General features: G+C 34.2%; 1 protein-coding gene across 1 annotated transcript in view; it reads right to left on the minus strand.

The window, feature by feature from the left end:
* Positions 1 to 19,862, minus strand: part of GLRB (glycine receptor beta) — an 88,331-nt gene that overhangs the window by 16,747 nt on the left and 51,722 nt on the right. Inside the window, exons 5-8 of the mRNA XM_021698830.1 lie at positions 14,283 to 14,512; positions 14,094 to 14,176; positions 11,734 to 11,874; positions 5,836 to 5,988 (exon numbers count right to left, since the gene is read on the minus strand). Of these exons, the coding sequence (XP_021554505.1) occupies positions 5,836 to 5,988; positions 11,734 to 11,874; positions 14,094 to 14,176; positions 14,283 to 14,512 (607 nt within the window). The remainder of the gene's footprint in view (positions 1 to 5,835; positions 5,989 to 11,733; positions 11,875 to 14,093; positions 14,177 to 14,282; positions 14,513 to 19,862) is intronic.

The following is a 19,862-nucleotide window of genomic DNA, read 5'->3' on the forward strand; positions in this document are numbered from 1 at the left end:
TTTTTTCTGTTTCGTTTTGTTTTGTTTTTGTTTTTGTTTTTTTGCTATTGAGTTGTATAAGTTTTTGTATATTTTGGATATTAGAGTTATCAGATATATGATTTGCAATTGCTTTCTCCAATTCCGTAGGTTATTTTTTCATTTTATTGATGGTTTCCTTTGCTGTGCAGAAGCTTTTTAGTTTGATACAGTCCTACTTGTTTATTTTTGCTTTTGATTCTTTTGCTTTTGATGTCAGATTCAAAAAATCATCACCAAGACCTATGTCAAGGAGTTTACCCCCTGTTTTCTTCTAGGAGGTTTATGGTTTCAGGTCTACACTTAAGTCTTTAATCCATTTTGTGTTAATTTTTGTGTATGGTATAAGACAGTGGTCCAGTTTCATTCTTTTGCAAGTGACTGTCCAATTTTCCCAACACTATTGAAGAGACTGTCTTTTCTCAATTGTATGTTCTTTGCTCCTCTGCCATAAATTAATTGACCATATATGCATGGGTTTATTTCTGGGCTCTCTATTCTGTTTCATTAATCTGTGTGTCTATTTTTCATGTCAATACAATACTGTTTTAATTGCTATAGCTTTGTAGTATAGTTTGAAATCAGGGAATGTGGATACCTCCAACTTTGTTTTTCTTTCTCAAGACTGCTCTGGCTATTTGGCATCTTTTGTAGCTACATACAAATTTTAGAATTATTCTATTTCTGGGAAAAATGCTATTGGAATTTTGTTAGAGATTCCACTGAATTTGTGTACTGCTTGGAGTAGTATAGACATTTTGACTATAACAATCTTCTATTCCATGGGTATGGAATATCTTTTCATTTATTTGCATTGTCTTCAATTTATTTCATCAATAACTTGTAGTTTTCAATATACAGCTCATTTACATCCTTGGTTAAGTTTATTCCTAAGTATTTTATGCTTTTTAATGCAATTACAAATAGGATTTTCTTAATTTCTCTTATAGCTCATAATTAGTGTAAAGAAACACAATAGATTTTTGTGTGTTGATTTTGTATCTTGCAACTTTACTGAATTCATTTATTAATTCTAGCAGTTTTTTGATGGAGTCTTCAGGGTTTTCTGTCATCTGCAAATAGTGACAGTTTTAATTCTTCCTTTCCAATTTAGATGCTTCTCTTTTTCTTGCCTAATTGCTCTGGCTAGGACTTCCAATACTATGTTAAATAAAAATAGCAAGAGTGGATATCCTTGTCTTATTCCTGATCTTAGATGAAAAGCTTTCAGGTTTTCACTGTTGAGTCAAAAATTGCCATTTACAACAACATGGATGGAGATAGAGAATATAATGCTAAGTGAAATAAGAGAAAGACAAATACTATACAATTTCACTCATATGTCGAATTTAAGAAACAAAACAAATGGGCAAAAGAAAAAAAAAGATGAGCGAGACAAATCAAAAACCAGACTCTTAACTATAGAGAACAGACTGGCGACAGAGGCGACAAGGAAGGAGGGGATGGGTGAAATAGGTGAAGGGGATTAAAAGCACACTTATCATGATGAGCACTGAGTAATATACAGAACAGTTGAATCACTACATTGTACAGCTGCAACTAATATAATACTGTATGTTAACTATACTGGAATTAAAATAAAATTTAAAAACTTAATAAAAATAAAATAATTATTTTTTTTTTAAAGCAAAACATATTTTTACTTTAAAATCAAGAAATCTCATTCCTGGGTATTTACCCAAGAGTAATGAAAACATATGTCCATACAGAGACTTGTACACAATTATTCATAGCAACATTATTTATAATAACATTATTCAGATTGGAAACACTCTAAATGTCTATCAATTATTGAATGGAAAAACAAACTGTGCTGTATCCATACTATGAAATACTGCTCAGAAATAAGATAGAGCCAAATATAAACATAAGCAACATCATGAATACATGTCAAAAACATAAATATGTCCCTACCCCTTGCCCATTCACTACCTTCTCTCCCTCTTCAAACTCAAAATAATCTACCCTATCTCACTGGCAACTCATGATCTTTCTTCCTATTTTATTGAGAAAACAAAATCATTTACAAGCCCCCACTACCATATCTACTCACCTCTCTCTGTCTAAACCTATATACTCTGCCTTCGCTCCTGATATTGTAGATAAGGGGACAGTAAACTGATGCACAGGGCACTGGAACACACCAACATCCACTCAAGTATTTACTGTCAACTCCTATTGTTTAGGAGTTGCAACAAAAACCATATGGCCCACAAACATGGAATATTTACTATCAGGCCTTTTACAGAAGGAGTTTGCTGATCCCTGGGACAAATCCACTTTGTCTAGCAAAGGCCAGTCTGTCTACCAGATCTCATCCCCTCTCACTTCTCAAGGACTTTGCTCCTGTACTTCTTCCATCTCTCATTTTTTCCTTTGTTAATGCTTGTTTTCCACCAAAAATAAACATACTGTAATTGTGTCCACCTTAAAAACAAAAACCAGAAACCTCTCAACTCCTATTCCCACCCCAGTTATTTCCTTATTCTCTTTTTCTTTTTACAGTTAACAATCTCCACTGGGTTGTTTATACTGGATGCCAATAGTTCCTCCCCTCCTGTTCTCTCTTGAAGTCACTCCAACCAAGCTTTCCTCCTGTCACTCTATGGAAACTGGCCTTATCATGGACACCAGTGACTTCCCCAGGTTGCTGAATCCAATGACAATATTTAGCCCCAAACTCACTTGATTTATAAGCAGCCTGACTGATCACTCCCTTCACCTAGAAATGCTTTCTCCATTTGGCTCCCAGGAACCTACATCATGCTGGTTGTTACTCATCTTCTCAGTCTCAAGGGTTGAGTTGTTAGATGTCTTCTGTACCTGTACTCCAGTCTCATCATTTTAAAGACAAATATAAACATAAGCAACTTCAGATAAATCTGAAGTTCTTACCACCAGCCTTGATCTCTCGTAAAAACCCCAGACCTGTATATCCAACTGACTACCTGATAACACTACCTAAAAGATATCTCAGATTTAACATATCCAAAAAGAAGCTCCTGGTCCGCCCATCTTCTCAAACCTACTTTACACGAAGCTTTTCCCATCTAATTTAGTGGCAGCTTCATCTTCCTGGATTCTCAGCCAGAAAAACCTTTGAAGTCAGCTTTGAGTCTGCTTTCTTAAATCCTACATGCAACACATTTACAAAACTCTTTATCTCTACCATATCCATCATCTATTTATGAGCATCTCTACCCCCTGGCAATGCTGTGATTGTTTCACCTGGACTATTATAGCTTCCTAACTGCTTTCCTTGCTTCCACCCAAGCCTCCTTTTACTGGGTTCTACACAAAGCAGGCAAGGAGAATCTGTTAAAATTTAAAGCAAATCATGTGTAAAAGCCCTCAAGGGCTTCCCATTTTACTCAGAATAAAAGCCAAAATCATCAGAATGCCTTAGGAGATGTTACATGGTCCCCTCACCATTGTTCTCTTTCTGACCTCATCTACTAATCATTCTTTCACTCATTCTGCTCCGGCCACATTGGCCTTGGCAGTCCCAAAATATTCCAAGCATGTTCCTGCCTCAGGAATGTTGGCCTTGATGATCACTGTCCCAGCTCATTCTTTCCTAGATATCCAGTGACTCATTTTTTCACCTCCATCACATTTTTATCCAATATCACTTCTCTCTGAGCAATTCCTGACAAGCAGGCTGCTGTCCCTGAACTCTCTGTCCCTACATCAACTTTCCACCCACTCCCTGGGCATTAGGAATTTTTTTTAACTGAAGTGTAGTTGACATACAATGTTGTATTAGTTTTAGGTGTACAACACAGTGATTCCACAAGTTTATACATTGCTCAATGCTCACCATGATTAAATGTAGCCATCACCACTCACCACACCCTGTTATTACAATGTTATTGACTATATTCCCTATGCTGTGCTTCTCATCTCCATGACTTATTTGTTCTATAACTGGAAGTTATATGTCACCATCTTATATATTACATATTGTACTTATTTGGTGTCTCTTTCTTTCCAAAAAAATACACTCATTGAGGCTTAGTGTTTTCCTTTTATCTATTTCATTAACTATCTATTTGCTATTTACTTTAACTCTATGCCTATCTTCTTGAATATTGCTTAGGACGTAGTTGGTGCACAATAAATACTTGCTGAATGAACCAAGTGTGTAAAAGTGCTTTATAAACTATAATGTAATGTATAAATGAGGCATATTATTAACTCCTGAATGTGTAATAAGCACTCTCCACTCATATTTTCAATCCTCCAATTAACCCTTTGAGTATTTTTTCATCCCTACTGACATTTTAAGAGTATGTTTAAAGAGGTTAGATCTGTTTGTTGTCTAAATTGTCACAACTAGTAAGCAGAGAGCAGGAATTCAAATCCAGATTTAACTGAAGAGACTGACTTTAAACCATTAAACACATTTGCTTCATACAACAGTTCTACTGGATGTCAAGTGGACAGTTTAGGGACTTTATGACAGAAGTCCTGTAATAGAAAGGGATTTACAGAGAAAAATCCTTCAAGAATATGTCAGGGATTGAAATGTCTCTAGAGTACTCCTGGAAGTCTGACATTTCAATTTTTATCACTGTGTAAGAGTACAATATTACTAATAAGCAAAAAATTAACTATTCGGGGGGAAATGCATGATATTTTTGACAAGTCTAAGGATACAAATCTAGTTTTTAGGAGTTTTATTCTCAGTGCAGTATACTACATAGTTCACTCTCATCCCCTAAGGGAGTTAATCAATGGGTTGTCATTGTCTTCATTCCAGATACATAACCATTAGGATGAAATTTCCCACATTTCTGGTTATTAAGATGTAGATTTGGTCTCTGTGGCTCTTATTAAATATAAACCATCAAATTTCTTATCCAGGTAAAACTGTCATTTTCATTGCTTCTTCCTGGTTGCCTACTTTTTAAAATCTGTATTTCATTTAATTCCCTCAATATGTCAGGAGGGAGATTTGCACAGGGTCTTTTCAATGGAAATAAAAAATCAAATGCTGCAACCAGTCAGTCACTAAGAGGTCAGATATCCCACAGCCTTACCTATATAAGTTCCAGGTGATATTCAGAAAACACACACACATATATTCACGCAGTAATGAAACATTTTAAAACACTCTAAACAATCAAAATTTGTTGCAACAATGTCCTTATTTTTAAGTTTATTTACTTCATCCATTAGAAGAGCTCTTGATTATTTCATGAAGCAAAGACTTTTTCACCCCTGTATACACACAATTTTCAAGACTGGCTGATGCTGTTTCTGTGTGACAGAGCATTAAAAATAACAAATGGGGGAGCACGGAAAACCAGCTCTTCTTCTCCCTAGCCACTCCTGATGACAGAGCACACAGTAATTGATGTTTAAGAAAATGACATGAAGTCATGTTTAAAAAGATACATTGTACCACATATTCCCTGGCGATGCGTATGAGATAGTAGACAATATTATTTAGAAAGATTCCCATCATAATAGTTCTGTGTTTAAGTATGGCACTATTGGGGATTTTAGACTTTAGTTATCTGTGAAAATTACTTAGTAATAATTATTGCATGAAAGTCAAAGTAGGATAGATTAACCAAAGATATGAAAAGAAAAAAATTTAGTATAGTTATTGAGTGCATAAACATTGAGAAAATCTAGTTCAATGTCAAGTTTTGAAGAAAGTCTAAAAACAGATGAGAGAAAGGTTGCCTTCAATTCTAAAAGTCTGTTTTTAAAATAGTTGATTATATAGCGAGTTATGCAAGGACATAACGTGTTCCCAACATGAGAAAGAAGCACGGAATACTCTACCCAGGGGCACTCTGGCAGCACTTGCGTCCGGGTTGATCCAGAAGGAGAGCCAGGAGAGAACCACTATCAGCAGGGTCGGGGCATAGACACCCATCATGTAAAACCCAACCTGCCTCCTCAGGGTGAAGATGACTTCCACACAGGTGTAGTACCCTTTCAGAAACAAACTTTATGTTAGAAATAGGAGGGGCTCACCTACCTACAACGACAAAAACCAATAGTGTACCTGTAAATTGTAAGTCACTTCTGTCTGAGGCAGTTTCACAAAGTAAATTCCCCAAAAAGAGTTTGTTCCTATAAATATATAATTTATTTGATGTAGAAGGTTGACATGATGGGACCCGTCTCACCTGACCTTTCACAACTTTATTATGATGTTGAGAAATAGACACCACATGCTGCTCCACTGTCAGTGTCTCAGCTTTTAAGTCTTTGCTCAGGGAACTGGCAATGAACTTAAACTTTTCATTACCCATGGGCACTCTCAGAGCAATTGATCTAAGGGGGTCATGTAGGGAGCAGTAAATCAAAGTGGAACAAGTCTAAAAAGAAACAATCCACGACTATATATTGTCAGTATAATTTTTCAGCTACATGTATCACTTCTTATCTAGAAAGCGTAGCAGTCTACGATAACTCCTATGCATATTTAAACCTTAAAAAATTAAGTGTATTAGAAGTAAATCTTAGCAAGGATAAGAAATACATGTTTTCATTCTATAGAGATAAAAGATTATAAAGGGTAGATATCTGATATTCCTCTCAATTCTCTCCCTTCCTCCACTCCAGGCCCTCCAACATGCCTTATGAGGGAAAGGACTTCATTGTCACAAGCTGAGACAAATGCAGAAATTGCCTTACAACGTAATTCTAGAGATGCCATGACACCAACTAGTCCCCCAAATTAATCACAAATTATGTGCAGCCTCATCATAGCCTTTGCTGACTTGAGAAACAAAATAAGTGACAAGATATGTTCTAGCACCAGAATAGGAGAGACGCTTCTAGATGTTTGAGACTTTTTTTTTTAATAAATGCTTTAGCCCTTTCAGTTAGCAATTTAAATATAGTATTTAATGCCTGAAGTGCTTAATTTTGATAAAAATGTCATTTGCCATTCAAAAAAAGCAAGGTTATGTGAAAATAACAGAAAGTTAAAATGTCTCCAATTGTGTTCAGCTTCAACATCATTATTTCAAAACGCTGAAACAAATCAATGAATAAATAAAATAATTATGGGGAAAGGACAATATTACTTTTTTACTATTTTATATTTTAAAAGTAATATTTATCTGATTTTCCTAATTAGTAAGAATACACACACTTCTGGCACTGGAACGATCTTCAAATTCATTCACTAATGGTACCCATGGCAGTACGAGCACACAATAGGGTCTTAAAAAATGCTCAGAAAAACAGCTATTCACATCCTCTTATTAAATAACTTAGACCTGGGGTGCCTGGGTGGCTCAGTCGTTAAGCGTCTGCCTTCGGCTCAGGTCATGATCCCAGGGTCCTGGGATCGAGCCTCGCATCGGGCTCCCTGCTCTACGGGAAGCCTGCTTCTCCCTCTCCCACTCCCCCCGCTTGTGTTCCCTCTCTCGCTGTCTCTCTCTCTGTCAAATAAATAAAATCTTAAAAAATATAATAATAATGAGGGGCACCTGGGTGGCTCAGTCACTGGGCGTCTGCCTTCGGCTCAGGACCCTGGGATCAAGCCCCGCATCAGGCTCCTGCTCCTCAGGAAGCCTGCTTCTCCCACTCCCCCTGCTTGTGTTCCTCTCTCACTGTGTCTCTCTCTCTCAAATAAATAAATAAAATCTTAAAAAAAATAATAATAATAACTTAGACCAGAAATCTATCCTTTTCCCAGTGTGAATTATAATCATTGCTACCTCTGAGAGATTAGAAAGAGAGTGGGGCTAACATGTATCAAAAATAAAGAGCTGACTGGGGCGCCTGGGTGGCTCAGTTGGTTAAGCGACTGCCTTCGGCTCAGGTCATGATCCTGGAGTCCCTGGATTGAGTCCCACATCGAGTCCCACATCGAGTCCCACATCGGGCTCCCTTCTCGGCGGGGAGTCTGCTTCTCCCTCTGACCCTCCCCCCTCTCATGTGCTCTCTCTCATTCTCTCTCTCTCAAATAAATAAATAAAATCTAAAAATAAATAAATAAATAAAGAGCTGACTGGAACTGAAGTAAATTCTAATTATGCCAAATGTTTCCAAATTATATCAAAAAAAACAACCCCCCCCAAAAATGCAGCATGTTTGTCATTTTTTTTTTATTTTAATTTTATTAAAACTAGGCAATTAATTTAAATTGTGCATAGGTTTTAAAAAGATACAAGAGGTCAAACAAGGAGAACTCCCTCCCTTTTCTCTTCCCACCACTCATCTTAACTTCCTGCCTGGACAAACAAGAACATGTTTCTAACTAACAATCATGTGCAAAATTTCCAAAATATAATCTTTTATAAGTCCAATTTTCTGCAATTAAGAGGCCCACAGTATTTCCTAAAAGTGGTTCTGAAGTACCTGGCTTTGCAATACCATCATTTATTCAAGTTCATTTTGCGTTTGCCTAGTGCTGTGAGATAGAGAACAAAATGTATTTGCTTATTGCATCTTTTTAGGTAGCCTAAATTGTCACAAATATTACAACAGCTTATTGTAGAGTTGCTCACTTTAAAATGAATTTTTGCATTCCATTCCACCATGTTTAAATGACAGCCTAAATAACAGGAATCCTATACTCTGAAGCCAGTTTCCACCCTCTCCTTTTATGAAGGCACCCACGAGGGGAGCTTCCCAGGACTGGGATGAATTTGGCAATAAAATACATGCGTGGATATTACAGTGATTTGCTCCATAAAATTTTATGAGAAACATTTCTTGATCCTTTTTGATCTTTTCCTAGTACTGTTACATTTATGAGAGGCAGGTGGGCAGCTAATTGATATAAATGTTCATTGGCAAATTCAATTTACTTTCTATTTCCTGTGAGGTTTTATTTCATTATTATTCACTTAGGCTTGCAATTTAAGTATTTTTGTATACTTGTTTTCCCGTATATCTCTCCACCTTTGTAACATCTATAATTTTAAAAAACTGTAATTTTCAATAAAGCTAAAGCCAAATCATTTCTGATTATTTCTGTACAAGTTAAAGAAAATATTGTCCATCATTTAGTAAACGTTGCTGTCTATATCTTTTTCACTATTCTACATATTAGCCATTCATATATTTAGAAGGTACCACATTTGTAAATGCATATCTAAATATTATCCAAACATTAAAATATGTTTTACTTATATTCATACGATGATTCATGTACATTCATGAAATGTATTACATTTCATGTAAACACTGAAATGCATGTTTACTGAAACACAGTAAATGACAATTATCATTATGCTAGACATAAGTTCTTTTATTGTTGTTTTCTGTAGCTAATGAGAGACCTGTGACATACTTAAAATAGCTCAAAAAGTACCACAGAAAACTTTACTTCTTATAATCTTGAGTAATCTCTCAAGAACAAAAACAAATAGTATTTATTTTATGTGTGTACCATATTAGAATATAGATCTATAAAAGGGCAGTGATGTCTCCTTTATTCCCTTAAATGGAGATATGTAGATGTAGGGCTTAAAGGCAAAAAAATAAGTGCCCCCAGGATTTTCAACGTTATCTCATAATTTTAAGCTATCACATAAAATCAGAAATAAAATTACTAGTTTTATTTTAATCTTTAGATAAAGTTTAAAACTTCAATAGGGTCATTTCAAATTTCTCAAAACAACTTAGAGACTATTCATTTTGAAATGTTAAGCATATAATCTAGGTGTGGATAACTATTTGCAAAGTATAACAGGACTGACTCCACAGGTAGTATAATAATGTCAGACTCACTATTCCACTTAGTAATAGTACGACTTGGGTAAGTGTCTTTGCTCTATTATCCTAACATGTAAAATAGAGAAAATAAAAGTACTGAATTCACAGGGTTGTTGTGAGGATTAAAATACAGAGTTCCTGCAGAGCACTAAAATAATGCCTGACATACAGCCAGAACTCCAAAAGCCATCTACTAAATATGTGTTTCTATACAACAATCCCAAAAGGATTTTCCTTGGCTTTCAAACTTATTTTTTTTTTTCATCACTAGGTGACCTGTAAAAGTTTCTAAACACTGTAGTCCATTTCCTTAATTTGAGTGAGTACAGGGAAAAGGAGTACTGTGCTTAGTTCAATGGCTGACATTGATTTGCCTGTAACATTCAGTAAATCCTCACTCACCCTGCTCCTCAGTTATTTTCTGTGTTAAATAAAGGAACTGGCTCAGAATTGTCAATAAGATCACTTCCATATCTAAAAGTCCATGTATCGATGACTTCTTCATTGAGTATTCTGATGGTCAAATTTTTAACAGCTCTCAGGTTTTCCTTTTTAAATTCTTTTATAAGTTCTTTTAGCAGTATATTTGCTTATTATCTCTCTTGTTCTAATATACTATTAGTTCTATAAAAGAAGGAACTATTTATATATAAATGCTATATAATCCATTAAATTATGTGAAGGTCAATGACAACAGAGGCTTAAGCTAACTTTATCTCCAAGTAGCCTAAGTGTTGCATTATTGTAGCACTGTAAATGTGCAAACATTCACTCTGCTTTCTTTAGTATTATATTTTGTCTTTGATGATGCCATGATGGCAGCATTATAAGCTCAAGCATCTGATCTCCCTGAATTCGACACAATTACACTATACATTTTTATTTTTTCAAGTCAACATAAATGTTGCAATACATTTAAAGTTAAATTGTATCTATTTCTCTTTTTTTAAAGATTTATTTATTTTAGAGAGAGAGAGTTTAAAAGCACCATGGGGGTGTGGGAGAAGGGGCAGAGAGAGTCTCAAGCAGACTCCTTGTTGAGCGCAGAGTCCTACATTGGTTTGATCTCAGGACCCTAGCCAAAATCAAGTGTTGGGCACTTAACCAACTGAGCCACTCAGGCGCTCCTAATTATATCTATTTCTGAACATCTTTGTCATATCTTTGCTTACTTCCTCATAGAAAATTAGGATTGTGTAATTTACAAGTTGAAATGATTAGTTTGAATGTAATGAGCAAAATCAATCAGCCTTTTATGTATGTTACTATGGGAAAAAACATTATATTTAATATCTAAAACCCTCAATAACTTTATCAATTGTGACTCAAATGTTGAATATGAATCATATTATTAAAGTATTGCTTAGTGGGTATTATATTTTCATTTCTGCAAAGCTTGAGGTAATGTAATGAATGAGGTTAATTTGTTGTGCTTTTGCAACAATGGAACAACAATCAGCTGTTCCATAACCTAGGCCAACAATATTATACAGGGAGTATTTACTGATGTCCAGTTATTCTCCACACTTATTGCTTCCTACACAGCATAAAGATCAGTGCCTTGTAAAACTAAGAATATGGGTCAACCAACATCTACAACCTGCCTAAAAGACAAGAGACAAGTGTATATGCATTGCATTGATCAAATCCATGTTTGGCTCCAAACTGAAACTTGCCAGAAGCAGAATTTCTTGGCAACACCTAAGAAAACCATTGCCTGGGAGAGTTCATATTACTAAAATAAAAAATTGAAAACCTCTTGTTATCTAGAATTACATAAAGAAAAGCAAAACTATTTAGTAATAAACATTTTAAAGAACTTTAGTGAATGTAATTTTATGAAAGATTTAAATATATGAACGCAAAGATAAACTACTTGTAAATATTGAACTCACTTTTTAACTAATTTTCTTCTATTCTATTCCTAGCATATGTTAAAATTAAAATGAACCTTTGAAATAGGATTTAGTTTTGTTTAATTCAAAGACTATTACTTACCAGTGCCTTTATAGTATTTTGTACAGTTACCATATTCGATATCTTCCTTTTTAATATCAAACTGAGGCAAGGCAATTTTTTCTAACTGAACAGGATCTCCTGACTGCCAGATAAATCGTAAATCATCAGTTGTGTAGCCAACTATAAACAAAAGTAAATAAATAAAAATATTAGTTTGAAATATAATTATTAATACTTTCTTAATATTTTAAGAATCCAATTACTAAACACAGAAATGGTAAGATAATAGGCCATTCTTCTATGAAATTTTTGTTAAAAATGCAAAGAGATAAAATCTATGGCCATCAATGAAAACAGTAGCACAAATTTACAGATAATTGACTTAAAGAAAGAACAAGCTAAAACAATGAGCATATCGGGCGCCTGGGTGGCTCAGTTGGTTAAGCGACTGCCTTCGGCTCAGGTCATGATCCTGGAGTCCCGGGATCGAGTCCCGCATCGGGCTCCCTGCTCAGTGGGGAGCCTGCTTCTGCCTCTGACCCTCCCCCCTCTCATGTGCTCTCTCTCTCTCGTTCTGTCTCAAATAAATAAATAAATAAAAAATCTTTAAAAAAAAAAAAAAAAAAAAAAAAAAATAAAAAACAATGAGCATATCATAAATAGTTACAATTTCACTGCCTCATATATAGTAGCATATTTTGCTATGTCAGAATTCAGAACTGTCATCAATAAAAAGTAATAAATAAGTCATACTAGCTTTCTGAATATATTCAGAATAGATTCATTCACAATTATACAATATGCTACCTGGAAATTAAAAAAAAAATCTTAAGCACCGAATCACTTAAACTTTTGAAGAAATAACCATAAATTTCCCTAAAGGCATTGCATTGCACAGGAAAGCAGTAAAACAATCTCTCAAATGCACATCATTATTAAATGTGGAAGCACACATTTGGGGTTTAGGTAATATGGCTACAATTCAAGGATCCTATGGGGTTTTACAGCATACAGTAGCCTACCATTCAACTCTAGAGTATATGGATTTTTCAAAGCAATACTTCAGTGCATCTGGCAATAGATTTGAATGTAAATATCCAGTTGGAATTTTTTACACAAATACATATTGACACACAGGCCTAAATATATACAACACATACACAAAAATGTACATACGTACATACACTTACATCTGTAAAATCTCAATTTATACTTAGAAAGCAGTAGAGATTGTTCAAATTTAGGCTCCAACTTCAGTAAATTTTTTTTTTAAAGATTTTATTTATTTATTCATGAGAGACAGAGACAGAGAGAGAGGCAGAGGGAGAAGCAGGCTCCCAAGGAGCAGGGAGCCCGATGCGGGACTCGATCCCAGGACGCTGGGATCAAGACCTGAGCCGAAGGCAGACGCTTAACCATCTGAGCCATCCAGGCGCCCTAGTAAATTTTTTTTTAAAAAAACAACAGATAACCACAAAGTAACTTTAAAGCATATCATCTAGCAAGTATATATAAGATATTTTACAAGGCCATCATTGTTTACTTTTTGCTGAAATAGGTCATGGTGTATAGGTATTCAGGCTAAGGCTTCCTTATATTAGTGTTAGTTTTTCAAGTTTTATGTCCTACTTTTATTTTCAAAAGATAAGCATCATAGAGAATTAATTGATAAATAATAAATTCAATAATCATTTTAATTAATATACCTATACCTTAATATGGTACTTCTTTCATGAACTGAAAAACGTATGATCATAAACACAAAAATTCCAATTTTGCAAAAAAAAATTTTTTAGACATCCACAAAAAATGACTACTTGGTAGGATTTAGGCACTGTTTTTTAATGTTTTCAAATTTTCTCTCTGAACATGTGGCTTTAACAGCAGAACAGTTATTAGGATACTGTTTTCTCCTTTATTTATATTATCAATTCAAATGATGATGGCAATTGGAATAAGTTAGAAGTGTACACCTACAGGGCGCCTGGGTGGCTCAGATGGTTAAGCGTCTGCCTTCGGCTCAGGTCATGATCCCAGGGTCCTGGATCGAGTCCCGCATCAGGCTCCCTGCTAGGTGGGGAGCCTGCTTCTCCCTCTGCCTCTGCCTCTCTCTCTCTTTCTCTGACTCTCATGAATAAATAAATAAAACATTAAAAAAAAAAAAGAAGTGTACACCTACATAAACTGAAAGCAAAACCTAGTACCCAAAGGTTGTGTCTATCTTAATAATTGTTACAGTAAAAGAATAACAATAATTTTCCTAAATAAATTATTCTAATGACTATTTGTAATAAAAAGCATTAATTTTACCATTGTTATCTAAGAGACTAGCAGAATGTATTGCCTAGAAATTTTAAGCATTTTTATTGCTATATTCACTTAGGGTCTCATTTACATACAGCTCTCCAGTTGCATCTTGCAACGTTGGGTGTCCATGGGAAACAAGGTCAAGTCCAAAGGGCATGAAAGAGTAATAGATAACCTGAAAGTAGAAACAGGTCTTAGAAGTCACTTAATATGTTTTTCTGTGATAATCTGACTTAAAAATATATATACATATATATATCTGTACAAATATTAAAGAATACCTCATGCTGACAAGAACATCTCCATCACGAAAAATAAAGAGAAGGATATTTTCCTGGGTCACATCATGAAAATTGGCACTTTTTTCGTTGGCAAAAAATAAGTCAGGTTTCCACAGACATTTGTACATTGTGGGATCCACCGTCAGTGCATCTGAGCCCCGAAAATCACTAGGGAGCTTCAGCCTGGGATCATTCCATTTCTGTCTCAAGAAAATGTTAACTCTATAGTCCTGGAAAAAAAAATGTGTGTATGTGTGTGTTTACTGCTATTTGAAAGAATATATTCAGCACCAGAATAAAAAGAGTTTCAGTGATAAGCAGCACAAATATTTTTAGTCTCCCACCATCAAACAGGATCAAAACCGCTGGTCACTAAATCTAAAGAGCCCCACGGGCAGTATAAAAAGACCCTTGTGTCTATTTAACAACTCTCTACAGAAATTTCCTTAGCACTTGCTAGCTCCAACATCAAAATATAACTTTACCAATAATTGCTTCACCTTTTTACAAATGCCAATTACGCCAGTTTGTTAAGTGGTGTTATTGTAAAAACATGAGACTGCTAAATATTGTCATTATTCTTCCCCAAAAAAAGTAGAAAGCTAAATATTGTCATTATTCTTCCCAAAAAAAGTAGAATAAAATTAAATTAAAGATAAGAAGCCAAAGGAAAATGTTTCTATTTGCTTTTTACTAAGTAGCAAACTATAAAAATAATATACATATATATAACATATACATTATATAACATGTATATAACTATAACACATACTTATATATGTATATGTAAGAAGGAAAAAGAAAAACTATTCTTGACTACTCATATATGTACATGATTGTAGAGAGAATTTGAGATAGTCAAATGAGATTTGCATTATGCAAAACAGATGAGTATATCAAAATTTGCGTTGTGTTTATTTAACTATAGTAGAAAAATGGCTTGAAATCTGATAAATAGCTGGCTATTTTACTTCAGTTTTTTTGTCTATCTCCAAAAATTTTCATTTTAAAACTCTGTAAAAATTAAATTATGTCAAGACATATATTTTAAGAATATGTGAACCTAGGAACATGTTCAATAGCTTAATACATTTTACATCTGCCAGTGAAATGGGGTTCTGGCAAAAATCAGGTTGTTAGCATATACAAACTTAGCATTGAGCATCGTGCTCAGGTCTTTTGATTTTAATATTACATACTGTACTCAGAACATGCACAAAAGTGCTCAAGGTAAAAATTGTTTTGGGCTTCAGCTTCCTTATTTTCAATCATTCAAAATTCACAAAATACTGTCTTACCCATAGCCTTTCAACATGATCAAAATGAATTAAATAATAAACTTCAAATTGAAATCCAAATAAGTAACTAGGAAGAGGTTATAGACCATCTTTTATTAAGTAATAAGAATAGATTTCTATAAAATGTAAGTGCACATGCTTTATATATGTATAACATATAAAATAAAGCATAATCAAGAGGTAGTAAATTGTCCCAGTAAAAAAGTTTGGACAATTTACTTTCTCACATTATCTTCAGACTCTGTATAGTAATTGTTGAAGGGTAAGGTATATAGTAACAATATCCACAAACTGAAGTATAGACAGTGAAATAAGATTTAAACTGCCTACACCTCATAGCTACTCTAAACTTAAGGTTTATAAAAACTTCAACATGTGTAATACAAATTGATTCTTAAAAATCACATGCAGATGACACTAGAGGGCCAAAGTCAAATAAATTAAGGATTATATAAACTGACACTGAACATATCTGCGCCACTGATAAAAAAAAAAAAAGATAACATTTTTCTAATCAGATGAACATGGAATTAAGGAGGGGATAAAGGAGGCCTAGAACTCTGGAAAATAAAGAGCTGCATTGTACAACTACATGAACCATCAAAATATACACCTATCTTAGAATTCATAATGGGACTTATTTGCTTCACATCTGACAGTGATTATGACAACAAGAATTAATTCATACGCATCCAAGACAAAGGCTTATCTACATCACATGGTGAGACTTCCAGAAGATCTCACGCTGCTTCCTGATGCAAGCTTTTATCCATTCCAGGCAAACATGCATGGCCCTCCCCTTTAAAAGGAATACACATTAGGTTCAATTATTTTCTTTTTTTTGAAAAAAGACATTTATTTGAGAAGGAGAGAGAGAGAGCACACAAGGAGGGGCAGAGAGGGAGGAAGAGAGAGAATCTCAAGCAGACTCCCTGCTGAGCATGGAGCCCCATGCAGGGCTCCATCCCATGACCCTGATATGACCTGAGCCAAAATCAAGCCTCTGACGCTGAACCCACTGAGCCACCCAGGCACTCCTTGGATTAATTTTCTAATAAAATACCAATTACACTACCTTAGCTAAAGCACATGGTTGACATACATTTGACATTACTGTGAGCACTTAACAGTATTCAACTTCAAATTATTTGCTGAAAAGCTTCCTTGGAGTGATCTGCTAAAATTATCGGTATTCTAAAATTACATACACTAAAACTATTCTATTACCTTCTCTATGTACTGTGTCTTATCAAAAGGTAAATCATCAAAAACTACATCTTTAAACTGCCATATTTAAAATGTGCACTCACAACGTCATGATAAAATACATGTCCTTAACTTGCTATCAAGGATTAGTATGAAAAATAACCAGAAGAGGTTGCCTATGTATCTTTTATAAACACGTTATTAAAGCCATGACTCCTTATTTTGGTCAAGAACCATTATATGAAAATACACAAGATAAATTCTTCTTTATTTATTTAATTTTTTCATTTGTTTATACATATATTACCATAATATCATTATATAGGTGTTTACTATGTGTTAGGCATACTTAGTCTAAGCACTTTGCAAAATCAAATCTATTCCTCAGAGTTTATACTAAAAATACTTTCCTGATTCTCTTATATGCTCCCTATTACAGGAAAGCAAGACTGAAGTATCCCATCATGTTTTTATTTCTGCTTGGCAGCTAGGGAACTGAAGGCTAAATTCTATAGTCAATTGAATTAATAATTTCTCTCTCATATCCTTGTATGACTATCACTGCATGGCCCTTGCACATTTAGTCCTATTTCAGTTATTTCTTTGCATTTTTTTGTTATTTTGATACACCGCAAACCCTTGCCAGAAATAGAGATGGATGAAAAGTAAAATAACAGTCGAATGATTGTCATATACTTGACAAGAATCTGTGAGCATTATTTGGATGCCACTTCCCAGAAACTCTGCCAATGTGGCTTTTAGAATTAAGATGCTTTATTTTAGTGTAATATTAGGTTTTCTTACTTTAATAGAATGTTAGCTGTATGTTTAGAGATACAGATATCTAGATTAAAACTACTACATTTTGGAATGTATGCTAGTTTACATCTTAGTAACTAATTTCCAGTGACATTATATCGATATTTTATAATAATACTCAAGATATCTGACAGGAATTAAAGCAATTCTAAGCTTTAACTTTGGCATATTTTGCATAATTAAAAAGAAGCCACTTTTGGAGCTCCTGAGTGGCTCAGTGGTTAAGCGTCTGCCTTCAGCTCAGATCATGGTCCTAGGTTCCTGGGATCAAGGCCCGCATTGGGCTCCCTGCTCCACAGGAAGCCTGCTTCTCCCTCCCCCACTCCTCCTGCTTGTGTTCCCTCTCTCGCTGTCTCTCTCTCTCTGTCAAAAAATAAAAAATCTTAAAAAAAAAAGAAGCCACTTTGTAATGTTTGGGGTAGAACTTCAGAAATTACCCCAGCATTAATACTGAATTCTCCTTAAAATCTCCATACATTGGGAGCACTATTCTATGTTCCCCAATTCTACCTCCAAAAATGGTATTGCTAACTCATCTAAAATTATACAGAAAAATTATTTTTCTTTTAAAATTTTAAAGCAATTTGAATGGTGCTTCTCCATGTGAAGTTCATTCTTCTAAATCCTTCTTAAAGTCTAATCAATATTTCCATCAATCCAAGAATATCCTTATATAATGTAAATCTTTATATCAGTTATTAAGTTCAAAGCATTTTAACCAGCCAAAAGCTGATTAAAGCCCAACGTAGCCCTACATAGTATCAAAGGCTTTGACAAAACAAAACCTATCCATGGGGAAAATTACAAAATTACAAATCATATAAGAATGTTTTAATGCCACTCCTTTTAAAATTCTATATATCATCATAATTTTTTTATAGTTATATTAATCAAATTATAAAGTCTAATATAATGGAGTCAACATGGGCTTGGAAATATAAAGTTCCTGACTCAAGTTTCAGATCTGAATCTTAAAGCTTTTACCTTGAGCAAGTCTCTTAAACTATCTGAGCTCAATTTCTTAACATAAAAAAAATAAAAACAGGAATCTTAATTTCTGTTTAATGTTTAATCTAAATGTGATAATTCAATAAAGTGCTCAATGTAAAAGATTAATACAGTACCTGCTACATAAATAAGTTAGTTTCCTTTCCAATAAACATCCTTGAGAATCTAGCTACAGAGTATATCATATACTTTCTGAAAAGGTTTTTTTAAATTCCTCCTAAGTCCCTAGGTGATGGGTTGGCTCACTCATTCAATTCAAAATTTATTTATTAACCATATATTCCTTTCTATGCTCTGGGTACTAAGGATACCGCTGTGAGTACTCTCAGACTTCAAAGAAATAATTGTCAGTTACACTGGCAATCAGTCAAATATAAAACAATTTGAAAAAGACTATGAAAATGGAAATAGATTGCAATGGAGCATCTAGATTCAGGATTAGTTGAAAGTAACCAAGTGAACTGACACCTACACTGAGACCTGAAGACAGGACAATTAGACAAATGTGGGTCTGAATTATGACCTATTATGTGCCCTAAGGCAAGTCACTTAACTTCTCTAAGCTTCAAATTCGTCAATAAAATTAATCTTCAATTATTCACAAGAATCAAATAAAAGGCTGTACCTAAGGCATGAAACCTGGGACAAAGAGGGTACTCAAAAGTTAACAAATTTATTATAGGTATTATTAACATTACTATCATTATAGTTATTATCACCTCTTTGAAAAGGCTCACAATTACTATTGACAGCATTCCTTTTCTATTGTTCTAAAAATGCGACCTATAAGTTTCAATTGGTTACTGAACATCAAAACTAACTTTAATTGTATTCTTTAAAAGCTTTTAAAAAGTGTTTTTTGGGTACTAGATGCAAAGACTATGTTAGTTGCTGGTTATACACAGATGAATACAACACAGCACTAGAAAACAAGGCAATTTCTGATTATTAATGTTAATTATTAATATCTGATCAATCTAATATTATTCAGATTTCACAGACTTAAGATACATCGACTAACAATGGCAAGTTTGTTTCATGGACTAATAAAATAAAACATCTATTTGTTTTTATGTTCCAGACTAAATTCAATGATTACAAAAGAGATGCAGTTAACAATCAGTTTTACTTTGCTAGGTTAACATTCATTTCTTCCTTCATTTGTTCATTAAATAGTAATTCATTAAGGACTTTCTATGTTTGAAGGTCTGAGCTACCAGTCTGAGAGAGATAAAAATTTGAGGGCCAT

This window comes from Neomonachus schauinslandi, chromosome 2 (assembly GCF_002201575.2).
Source record: "Neomonachus schauinslandi chromosome 2, ASM220157v2, whole genome shotgun sequence".
In the NCBI taxonomy this organism is placed as follows: domain Eukaryota; kingdom Metazoa; phylum Chordata; class Mammalia; order Carnivora; family Phocidae; genus Neomonachus; species Neomonachus schauinslandi.